General features: G+C 37.2%; 1 protein-coding gene across 2 annotated transcripts; it reads left to right on the top strand.

Moving 5' to 3' along the window:
• Positions 1–6,497: 6,497 nt before the first annotated feature.
• Positions 6,498–11,348, top strand: LOC103963143 (putative proline-rich receptor-like protein kinase PERK6). Of its 2 annotated transcripts, XM_018651375.2 has the most exons (10): positions 6,498–6,534; positions 6,822–8,027; positions 8,562–9,077; positions 9,192–9,278; positions 9,374–9,444; positions 9,545–9,621; positions 9,720–9,867; positions 10,094–10,255; positions 10,375–10,577; positions 10,961–11,348. In XM_018651375.2, exons 2-10 carry the CDS (start codon positions 6,914–6,916, stop codon positions 10,962–10,964), a joined length of 2,382 nt encoding a protein of 793 aa, XP_018506891.1. In that variant the 5' UTR covers positions 6,498–6,534; positions 6,822–6,913; the 3' UTR covers positions 10,965–11,348. The 2 variants fall into 2 exon arrangements, with proteins under 2 accessions (XP_018506891.1, XP_048437131.1); XM_048581174.1 differs by lacking the exon at positions 6,498–6,534 and having other exon boundaries at positions 6,649–8,027.
• Positions 11,349–12,262: the final 914 nt, after the last annotated feature.

The following is a 12,262-nucleotide window of genomic DNA, read 5'->3' as shown; positions in this document are numbered from 1 at the left end:
ATTTCCTTATACAAAGTATTATTGTCAAGATCAAACACAAAAAGGTGATATTGGTGTTTCTAGTGCAAGGACAATGACTATTCCAGTTCCAATTCCAGTAAGGTCTTTGGTTAATGATACCACAAGACATCAAAGCCATTCTGTTGATTGATGTGATAAAAGATAGCACTCAAATTAAACCCTCTTTTTGACAATTGTAGTATAGATATAAGTAGGGATCGTTCTAGACCGGGGATTAGGAGGGATTGCTAATCTAATGAAAATTGACTCAAAGATGTAAAAATATGTTTTAAAACACTTTAAATAGACTCACAAGACTCTAACTAACTTATATGACTCAAAACAAACTTTAAAGACTCAAAACAACTCAAAACAACCAAAAAGACTCAATTTAGACTCTAGGACTTAGTTTGGACGAAAATACACTTAGTTTTGACTCTAAAGACTCAAAAAGACTCTTTTGGACAGATTTGGAACAAGTAAGAAAAGCGGTTTTGATTTTGGACGAATTTAAAAGAAAACAAGTAACTTAAAACTTTAAAATAGATTTTGGACGAAAATAAGAAAAACTAATGGATGATGGGATAGCCAAGGGATACTTCTCCACACATGATACATTCAAACATAAATTGATTTCCAATTGCTTTTTCGATAAACCATGAACCTCAACACCCCAGATTAACCGTGACATCACTAATTAACCCTCAGATTTCCCTTAAGTTAGTGGATTGGATGACATCATACGACAACCCAAAGCATTCTTCAAAAAGTCCCCTACATGACATCATAATAGAGATACGGTCAAAGATCATTACGTTCAATGGAAATCATAAGTATTGACAAAGCACTTGTAACTATGACATCATGATACTCATGCTAGGAATTTACTTAACATGATTGTGAAAACAACCTTAACTACTTGTGAATATTAGTTTGTGATGATTATGTGAAACACCCTTCAAGCATGCAAATTAAGTAGGCCTCCCTAATAAACATACAAGAATAAGTTATCCATCAAACGGTTAAGTAAATTGCGTTTACAATTTATGAAATCACAACTGGACTTAATCAACTCATATTATAAACGTAATCATGGTTTCAAAGCATCCCTAGGCTAAAACGAGTTTAGCCTCTCATGTTCATGACAAAACAAAGCAACATAGATTTAAACATTCAAAATAAAAGATAGATTACACCTAGAAACGTCCAACACTCCAACTTGAATGCACAAACGCCCAAGGCTTGGTCTTCCTTCTCCTCTTCCTTGTTAAGTCACGGCACAAGGTCTATGGTGGGTTTGTGGATGATTTTCTGGGTTTTGGATGGATTTAGGTATGTATGGTGGTGCGGCAAGGGTTAATGGTGGTGTATGGAGGTTGGGATGGAGGTGTGGAAGTAGGGGAATGATGGATGGGTGGTTGTAAGGTCACGGCAAAGGGTGGATTTCTGAATGAATGTTTGAATGTTGTGTGAAGGGGTGGTGGTCTAAATGGCACGGCAAGGGCTGTTTATATAGGCTAATTTGGCACACTTAGTGAAGGAAAAGGATTGCACAATCCCAATGCAAAAGGGTTAATTCAAGGCAGAAACCAAAAGGGATTGGGATAGGTAGTGCACGGCATGGATTTAGGCCCTTCTAGAAGGATAGGTGCGGCAAGGGTTGTAGGGATAAGATAAGGCTTCTAGAAAGAAGGGTTTAGAACAAATTCCTAATCCTAAAGGGACATGAACATGTGATATAAGAGTAGGAGAAGGTTTTCAATTTCTAAACCTACTAGGAGTGGTGTACATGCGGCATACAAAGGAATGAGGGTCTAGAATCTGTTCTAAGTGTTTAGATATACATCTAATCCCACCTAAATAGCTAAGTTTAAGTCCCCACCTGATTTGGATAGGAAAGAATAGGATAATGTTAGAGATAGGATAGGATAAGGTTTCTAGGATAGGATAAGATAAGGTTGGATAAGGTTCCTTGTTTCTTGCTTCTTCCTTATCTTCATTGTATTAGGACTTCTTCCACCAGATTTGTAGCCTTTCCTAGCTCTTCTTGTCTTCAATTTCGTCCATCCTCTTTGCTCCATGGTTAAGTTATCCAATCCATGCCCAAAAATGCTCCAAATAGCCTCAAAATGCACTTTCTTGCTCCCTTTGCCATTAGGACTAGGGGTGGTTCGGTATGGGATACCATACCGAAACTAGTATCTCAAATCCCAAACCGAAATTTTTTGGGACTGGAATTTGAAGACCAATCCCAAACCAAATTTTCAGGAATCCCAAATTTCGGGAATCCCGAAATATTTTCGGGATTTTGGGACAAATTGGGAATCCCAAATTGAAATATGAAATTATGAATTGTTCTTCAAATATATAATTCAAGAACACATTCTTGAACTATGAATTTCATTTCATTTACACTACCATTTACTTGAACACTGGCATGCCTGATTGTTTTTATCATAGTCAAAATGCAAATTAATTAAACCCTTTTTGCAATCTGTTGAGAGACAAAAGAATCAAGCCATCTAAAATCATTAGCCATGACAGCAGCAATAACAAAATCCACATGAATATCAAACAAAATAGGAAAAATATGCAAGGTGCAGGGCATTCCAGGTTGCAGAGCATGAATTAGAAACTACTAGCATCAATTATAAAAGAATAATATATATATATGTATAAATATATTTATATATATAATAATTAATATTATATATTTTCGGTTCGGTATGGGATTCCCGAAATATCGAGAAGCCAATCCCGAATCCCATACCGAAATTTTGGGATCGGTTTGGGATAGCATCCCGAAAATTTCGGGAATTTCGGTTTGGGAAATTTTTGGTTTGGGATCGGGATTTTTTCGGTTTGGTTCGGGATTTTCGGGAATTTTTTCCACCCCTAATTAGGACCTAAAAACAAACGAAAATAGCTTAATATGTCAACATGATCTAAGGGAAAACAAGTAATCAAGCTCTATCATTGATACACTATTTTCATTTCCTTAGTCTAGTGACAAAGTTGTAAATAGTTCAACATGATCTGGGGTTCAAGACAGACATCAGTAGTATCTAGAACATCATATGGGATTTAGGCTAATACAGAGAATTCTCCAACATCAACTTTAAGAATTCAGGAATTTGAAACACATCCATCAACAAGTCATACTCTTTCCAATCCTAGTGATACATCTCCTTTGCTTTATGTCCTAGATTCATCACAACTACAGGTAATCCTCCCATTTTCTGCAAGTACTACAATCATTGATCAGTCTAATGCTCAAGATAATTGCATTCATACTAGATTATAGACATAAGCTATATCAAGGAGATATTATTCTTCTTTCTTAGCAACTTTACCTGAGTTATCATCCTTGCACTTTGACAATTGTGTTGAATATGATATGGGAATCAATACATGTGGTTTTTCCTTCTTAGCTGATATAAGTGAAGTTGAGGAACCAAAACATTTCAAGCCTGTATCCAGAATAGTTCAATGGCAACAGGCAATGCAAAAGGAATATGATATGTTACAAGCTCAAGGAACATGGAAATTAGTTCCTTCTCCATCCAACAGAAGTGTAATAGAGAGTAAGTAGGTATATAAATTCAAAAGAAACCCAAATGGTAATGTGTCAAGGTATAAAGCAAGGCTAGTGGCACAAGGCTTTAGTTAACAAGAAGGTTTAGACTACTATGAGACTTTTAGTTTTGTGGTTAGGCATACAACAGTGAGGATTATTCTTACTTTGGCAGCTCAATTTAACTTAGGACTTGAGACAATTGGACATTAAAAATGCATTTCTTCATGGTGATCTAGAGGAAAGGGTGTATATAAAGGTGTATATGAAGCAACCAAATGGTTTTGTTGGTCCAACACATCCAAATCATGTTTGTAGAATCCTTATATGGCCTAAAACAGGCACCAAGGGCATGGAATTCAAAGTTTACAAGTTTTCTCCCAACACTTGGTTTTAGAGCTGCATTATCAAACTCCAATTTATTTGTGAAGAGTGATGGTGAAGATGTTATTCTACTTTTGTTATATATAGATAACATTATTCTAACTGGTTCAAGTAGATCAAAGATTCAATCTTTAATCACAGATCTTGCTTCAGCATTTGACCTCAAAGATAAATTAACATATTTTTGGGGCTGCAAATTCAATATCAACCTGATGGTTCATTATTGGACAATCTATCTAAGTATGCAAAGGAGTTCTTGAAGAAAGCAAGAATGGAGACATGTAAACCAATATCTACTCATCATGAGATATTTGCAGGGAACAACATAATGTGGTTTCAAGTATACTAAGTTAACTGATTTCAATGTTGAAGCTTATTCAGATTCTGATTGGGCAACACACATTAATACAATGAGATCCATTACTGGTTTTGTTGTATATTTGGGTTCTAATCCAGTGTCATGGCAATTCAAGAAACAATCTACAATCTCACGGGGTTCAATAAACGGCGAAATAGAAGGCTCTTGCACACTGTGCAGCTAATGTATATTGGATTCAATCTTTACTCAAAGATATTCATCAGTCTATTGCTATACCACCAAAATTGCACTGTGATAACTTGTTTGCTCTAGCATTGTACTTTAATCTAGTATTCCGTTCCAAAATTAAACATCTTGACACTAATTTCCACTTTGTCAAAGAGAAAGTTCAAAAGGGAGATCTTGTAGTTCAGTATATACCTACAAAGGAACAGGTTGCAGATGCGTTTACTAAGGGACTTCACAGTCGAACATTTGTCAAACATTGTAATAACTTGAATTTGGGAGTAGTGCATTCTTCATTGCAGAAATTAGTGCCTTCTTCATTACAAAAATTCTCAATTCATAATTCCACTTCAGTTCAAGAGTCAAGTTCAACATCTGATCAAACTCAGCTTCACACCTAGCTTCATTTGAAGAGGGAGTAATAACCAATGATATGTGGAAGTGACATGTGGCATTATCTTGTGTGTCAAGGTTGTTATAAAGTAGTTAAGGTAGGTATAAGGATTGAGTTTGTTAAGAAGGATAAGAGTGTAATAGTGTGAGTTAGTTAGAAGGTATTCATGTAATTGTGGACTATGAGTGGTTTCTATATATAGCCATTTAGTCCTTACAATTGTAAGTAAGCTTTGTGTAATGAAATATTCCTATCGAAAATACTGTTACATTCATCTCTCTCTCTCTTTTCTGCATTTCTCTTTCTTCTTGCTCTCTAAAGCTTGATTTCTCAGTTTGTTAAAGTTGTTCATATACTAATGTTGAACCATGAATGATATCGTACACCTTTAACTTAACCACCTATTATCAACATACTTTAGATATGGAGTTATATTTTAAAAGGCACCAGTGCAGATACCACCTCTTATCGATGGACTTTGGATGTTGAGTTAAAGACATCGGTGGCATACTTCCCTGTTAAAATAACTTTTACTTGTCTTGCTAGTCTTAATGTGCATTACTGCTAATTTTTTACTAATGTGCAATACTTTAATTTTCTACTAAAGAAGAATTTCTAGCATAATTTAATAATTCTAAAATGTTTGAAGTTACTTTTTATCTCTAATTGGAAATTATATAACTTCTAGTGTAGAATATTGTTCTAACCAATAGGACTACTCTTGAAAACCTTCTTAGTTTGTATCGAGCTAACTTACATAAAAAAATATGAATATTAATCTACCTATAATGTTTTACCAATGTAAATAATAATAACAAAAATGTACCTAATCAATCAATGGGTTGTTTCCCCTTTCCATAGTTATTGTAGGAATAAAAATGTAAATTAAGACAAAAAAAATTAAAAAATGAAATTATTCCTAGTAAACCCTGATGCATTTTGAATTTAGATCTAAGCTTGCAACTCGTAGGGGTAAAACAATTTTGGTGTACAACGAAAACAATAAACTTTATCATGTATGTTAACATTGTTTTAAAATATATATATATATATATATATATATATTTATAACTGATCATATTTGGAATTACTTGAAAAATAAAAATGACAAAAAAAAAAAAAAGAAAATCATATCAACTTTCCGCTAGTTAGTTTGTCTTCTAGATGGCAGATATGGAAACAGTAAGGGGAGGGGAGAGACTACATTCAAACTCTCACATGTTAGACTACGTGATCAGTTATTAATTGAGACTTAAGGTCCACAAAATTTCAAGGAAAGACAAGAGACCATCCAACTCGAAGGGATGAAACAATTTTTGTTTTTCTAATAACTAATTTTGGATTGCCAATATCTTTTAATGTGTACGTGTGTCGTTAAAATAGATTAGGGGACAGATAGGAGGACATGGTCAATGAGGGACAACAATTTGAACTTCCTTAGGCCAGTTTTTTACCAAAGAATTAAAGGTGCAAATCAAAAATAGCAAATAGGAGAAATATTTGCAAAAAAAATAGAAGTTGGGCGGAGAAATCTTCCTCATTTGTCGGAGGAACATTTGTTTCCTCGAATTATTATCATACCACTTGTTTTCCTCTCCCTCTGAGAATCCTCCCCGGTTGCATGCCCTCCTCCTTTAGGTACAATCTCCTAAACTATCTCTTTGTCTCTCTCACACACAACCCTATGTACGTAGCTAATTAACTAGGTACACCATGCAAACAACAACATAATTACGTGCATGCATGCATGCATTGAATAACTTTTTTTTTTTATTTGATTGAATAACTTAGCAGGTTCTGTATTATTCTTTGCATATGGCATGCATGCATGATTCGAACATTTTTTTTCTGTTGTATTGGATTGTTTTGTTTTTAAAATCATGACTAAATTTTGTTTGCTTGTTTATACGTTTGACTAATGTTAGGAATAGGGGTCATCAATAGGCTCACCTAACAAAGGAGTGGGGGTTTCTCCGGCACAGACCCACGATAATATTGGTCGAAAACTCCTCCCAAAATGGGGTCCTCTGACGACCAGAACTCGTCATCAGATTCTCCACCGTCTGACTCTTCATCATCTTCATCGCCAACTCCCCCATCATCGTCATCGTCATCGCCGTCGTCATCATCCTCGTCATCATCATCCCCTTCTCCACCATCATCAGATTCAGGTAATTCGGATTCAGGTTCAAGTTCAAGTTCATCACCCCCACCATCTCCTCCAAAGGACTCATCGTCTTCAGGTGACTCATCCTCCTCAGGTGACTCATCGCCATCAAACGGCTCGTCAAACAGCTCGCCGCCACCGTCCAATAATTCGAACAACTCATCGCCTCCCTCCGACAGCAATTCGTCCAACAATTCAAACAACAACTCGAGTAACTCATCGTCTTCCAATAGCTCAAACAACTCGGATAACTCATCGAATAATTCATCGTCTTCCAACAACTCGAAAAACTCGCCGCCTTCCAACAACAACTCGAACAATTCCAACGACAACTCCAACAATTCCAACAACAACTCCAATAATTCCAACAATTCCAACAACAACTCCAATAATTCCAACAATTCCAACAACAACTCCAACAATTCAAACGGAAACTCAAGCGGCAATTCCAACTCAAATGGCAACTCAAACGGCTCAGACAACAAAAATAACAACTCAAACGGCTCAGACAACAAAAATAACAACAACTCAAACAGCTCAGACAACAAAAATAACAACTCAAACAACAACAACTCGAACAATAACTCCAATTCCCATAAATCCCCCCCACAAAACTCCAACTCCCAAAAATCTCCCTCTTCCCAAAATAATGGAGGGCAAAATGACTCTCAATCTCCACCCAAATCATCCCAAGGGAATTGGTCACCGAAATCGTCTGAGAATTGGTCACCCCCAGCACTTGGATCATCAGGCAAGTCACATCACTCATCATCGTCGGACAATGATGGATCGCCGCCAACTTCGCGCTCAGGAAGCTCCACGCCTATAATCGTAGGAGTTGTAGCTGCAGCAGGGGTGTTGTTGCTTGTCTTTGTTTTGCTCTTCTTGGCTTGTTCTAAGAGAAGGAAGAAGAGACAGACTACTTCCCACCTCATGGAGAACCCTGATCCATATCGTCCAAATGGTAATTCTCCAAAGTCTTTTTGTTATCCTCGCACTTTTACAACTTTTGATTTGCTTTATGGTTTAATTAACATTTATGGAACTTTTAAATTGATTGAATTCTAGATAACAGATGCTAAATAAACTATCTACTTAAATCATATTTTGTAAATTATATGATGTGGTGATTTAGATTTTTTTGTTTTTCTTTAAATCACTAAAGAAAGAATCTAACAATCAACTGCCACATCAAGTAGTATACAAAATATGGTCTAAAATGATGGTCTTCGTAGTAATTTTATAACAGTATATACAAAGTAATGCTAGGGAGACCACATTATTATACCACATTAGTGCATCCGCAATTCATATGGCAAGTGAAGCATACAATCAACATCCAATAAGATATAATCATTAATTAACGTGGTATGTATACATTACTTGCCACATAAAATAGTACAAAATTATGGTAAAAAATATGACCTCCTTAAAAAATTTCATATATATGTGTGTGTAGTAATATTTATGTAATAATATGGGTACTGTGCATGGGCAGGAAGTGGTGATTATTGGCAAGGTGGACCTAAAAGCTCCGAGCACGTTCTTAATATGCCTCCTTCTGGCCGTGCGCCCAATGGAGGTTGGACTATGACATCCGGTGGAGCACCCCCCGTGATGAGTGGCGATATGAGCTCGTCCAACTTCTCCGGTCCACACGGTCCCCCTCTGCCACCTCCACACCCTAATGTGGCATTCGGGTTCAACAAGAGCACCTTCACCTATGAAGAGCTGGCGGCTGCAACCTCAGGGTTTGCGCAAGCCAAGCTAATAGGCCAAGGTGGCTTTGGGTACGTGCACAAAGGGGTGTTGCCGAATGGAAAGGAAATTGCCGTTAAGAGCCTCAAAGCGGGTAGCGGACAAGGTGACCGTGAATTTGCAGCCGAGGTTGAGATCATTAGCCGTGTTCATCATCGCCACCTTGTGTCGCTTGTTGGGTACTGCCTTTCAGGAGAGCGAAAGCTGTTGGTATATGAATTTATTGCTAATAACAACCTCGAGTTCCACCTTCACAGTATGCATTCTAGTTAACTCTACGTCATCAATACCTTATATACTAACTATATCGTCTATCGACTTGTTAGATCTCAACTGATGTGATAATACTTCACTGTTCATCATTTGACAGGCGCGGATCGACCGCCCTTGGAATGGGCCAACAGGGTCAAAATCGCGTTGGGATCGGCTAAAGGGCTTGCTTACTTGCACGAAGACTGTAAGTAGTTGGTGAAATTACTACAACTATGTATATTCCCTTGATCCATTGCTCTCTTATACCTTAGTTCTCATACTGTATTTGGATTCTTTCAGGTCACCCAAAGATTATACACCGTGACATTAAAGCTGCAAATATTCTGATTGACTATAGTTTCGAAGCTAAGGTATGTAACCCAAATTTGTTAATGAAATCTAGGAATAGCTTAACATATTAAAAGATGACTAATGTTTTTATTTGCTAATTTATATGCATGATATGTTCAGGTGGCAGATTTTGGACTAGCAAAGCTAAACCAGGAAAATGTCACCCATGTATCAACTCGTGTCATGGGAACATTTGGGTAACGAACTTCCTCATCAGCTCCTTAATTTAACTTGCAAGATATATATAAACCTTTAAGTTACAAACTAACCACAGAATGGCAAACTGATGATGCAGGTACTTGGCTCCTGAGTACGCGTCGAGTGGTAAGCTGACAGAGAAGTCTGACGTCTTCTCTTTTGGTATTATGCTCCTGGAGCTCATTACCGGACGCCGCCCTGTGGACTTGTCTGGGGAATATGAGGAAGATACCTTAGTAGACTGGGTTCGAACTCTCCCTCCCTAGTAAATTAACTTGCAATTACACATGAATTATGTTCTCTTGACAGACTGAAACACATGTTAAGTTAATAGACTGTCAATATCCAGTATCGATTTGATGAATTCGTATTTTTACTTGTGGTAGTGTGGATATCTCAATTGCTTATATACAACAAGTTTAATATGATGATGAGTTATGTATTCTCTGCATTATGCATGAACAACTACAGGCAAGACCTCTCTGCATGAAAGCAATAGATACTGGGGACTATTCTGAATTGTTGGATCGACGACTAGAGAACAATTACAACCAGGAACAGGTAGCACGCATGGTGGCTTGTGCGGCTGCGAGTGTTCGACACTCTGCGAAGAAGCGTCCGAAAATGAGCCAGGTAAGAAGGACCACTCCTATGTAGAAATGAGATCCGCTACTGCCACTTTTGTTGCTGATATTGTGCATAATGTACAACCTTTTAAATATATCTAAAGCAATATTGGAAATTTTATGCAGATTGTTCGTGCATTGGAAGGCGACGTCTCAATGGAAGACTTGCACGAGGGGATTAAAGGACAATTGGGGTCGTCTGGCTCTCCTAGTATGGCTTCCTCCGAGTTTGAAGCTGATTCGTATAACGCGAAAATGAAAGGGCTTAGGAAGCCGGCGTTGATGGACAGCACAGACTATCCAAGCAGCGAGTACGGTGCTACAAGCGAGTATGGCCTCAATCCCTCTGCAATCTCTAGCAGTAATAACTTATAAGAGATGAATACCAAATTAAGGGATCAACCGGCCACACAGTCCAGTTTGAGCAAGCGATAGTACCTCAAACTTGGACGGGAATGTCCAAATAAAGAAAATGAGAACTGGTTATAAATCCTTTGGGAGTAATTAATAATAGAGCCTTAAAATTAAAGACTCTTCAGGTTAATTAGTGGTAACTAACACACTAAGATGGATGATGATGCTATAGTTGTATGTATCGTGTCGAAAAAGTGGTAGGCCTGTGTGTGTGTGTCACTCTCCGTTCCCTGCAGACGTTTTTGTATTCACCCTGCACCAGCAGAAGCTTAACAGATATACGTCTGATTGATTTCAGGTAGGTCGAAGATGGCGGTAGAAGCGTAATTGCGGCATTGCGTTAGACAAGGGCACCATTGAAGGAGGAGTTGTGATTTCTTTCTTCTGTTTTTCTGTTTTTTTTCTTCTTTCTTTTGGACATAGCTGTGTGTGTTTGGATTTGCTACTGTTATGAAACAAACACATGCATTTGGAAGAATATTTGATCAGTACCTTATGTGTTTGTATTTTCTAACTTTAATATCTAATATTATTACTGTTGAAAATTGGTGAGATTTGAGAATAGATGGAAATTTTGGCTACAATAATTTACAATGTAATGGAACCAAACTGCAAAACCAACATGCCTGAGAGTAAACTGCAAAGAGTAATATTGTCGTCTGCAGTAGTATGCTGATATTTTTCGAAGGAATTGCCCACATATTCATGGTGACATGGGCATTTTAATCGCTGACAAAGAAAAAATTACGAAGGGAAAAGTCCATCTTCCAAACCTATATTGGCTGACAAAGAAAAAATTACGAAAGGAAAAATCCATCTTCCAAACCTAAAGAACTGACACACCTCGATTCAGAAATGTTCACCTGGACACTCGAATCGAGTTGTGCTCGTCGAGACCTTGAAGGTGACGAAGCCATACAGTGATGGTGATGTGTAAACTGCTCCTAATTTAAACCCTAAAATTACTAGCGCTAGAATGCGCATGTCAGCAGAGTTGAACCCTTATCACACAAGTGATGTCAGAGCATAAATAAGTTGCAATAGGAGTAAAGAAAATTTATACCATACGAAGAAACTTCCTTCGTCTCATCTTTTTCTAGAAATTATCATCATCACTAGAGCTCTACCACTAAATCATGGAGGGCAAAAAAACAATGGTGACTGGGTTTATAAAAATAAAATTTTGAAAACTTTTTCGAAAACATGTAATCCCATGTTGTAAATCAAGTATATAGCATCCTAAAAATGATAATATAATACTAGTATATAGTAGTTACCCTTTAGCACGAATGAGTCAAAGGATATAAGGAGCTACTAAAAAAATATCTCATCATCAAATCTCAAATCACCGTCAAATAAGAAAATCAATGCTCATTAACTAATGATGGCACACGAGTCATGTAGAAAGTAGCTACATGAACAGGTTGGGTATTAAGGTTTATATTCTAGTACTACACCACATGAAGTTGAGCAAAATGCATCACATACATGTCTATCACCCTAAGGGATCTACCACAACCCTAAGAGGAATAAGCTAACACCTAACTCTAGATCCAAAGCGAATGTAAGCAGTGCAATGTGAGCATACACGGGGGCTTGT

The sequence above is a fragment of a genome, unplaced genomic scaffold (assembly GCF_019419815.1).
Source record: "Pyrus x bretschneideri cultivar Hongxiangsu unplaced genomic scaffold, Pyrus_bretschneideri_v1 Contig16, whole genome shotgun sequence".
Lineage (NCBI taxonomy): Eukaryota > Viridiplantae > Streptophyta > Magnoliopsida > Rosales > Rosaceae > Pyrus > Pyrus x bretschneideri.
Note: the sequence above shows the minus strand (reverse complement) of the source record. Positions and strands in the feature narration are given on the sequence as shown.

What these genes read in the sequence shown, in the direction of transcription:
- LOC103963143 (XM_018651375.2), top strand. Translation starts at nt 6,914, where the DNA reads ATGGGGTCCTCTGACGACCAGAACTCGTCATCAGATTCTCCACCGTCT. An exon ending in TGATCCATATCGTCCAAATG is followed by an intron (nt 8,028 to 8,561) that starts GTAATTCTCCAA and finishes GTGCATGGGCAG; the next exon opens with GAAGTGGTGATTATTGGCAA. An exon ending in TGCTTACTTGCACGAAGACT is followed by an intron (nt 9,279 to 9,373) that starts GTAAGTAGTTGG and finishes GGATTCTTTCAG; the next exon opens with GTCACCCAAAGATTATACAC.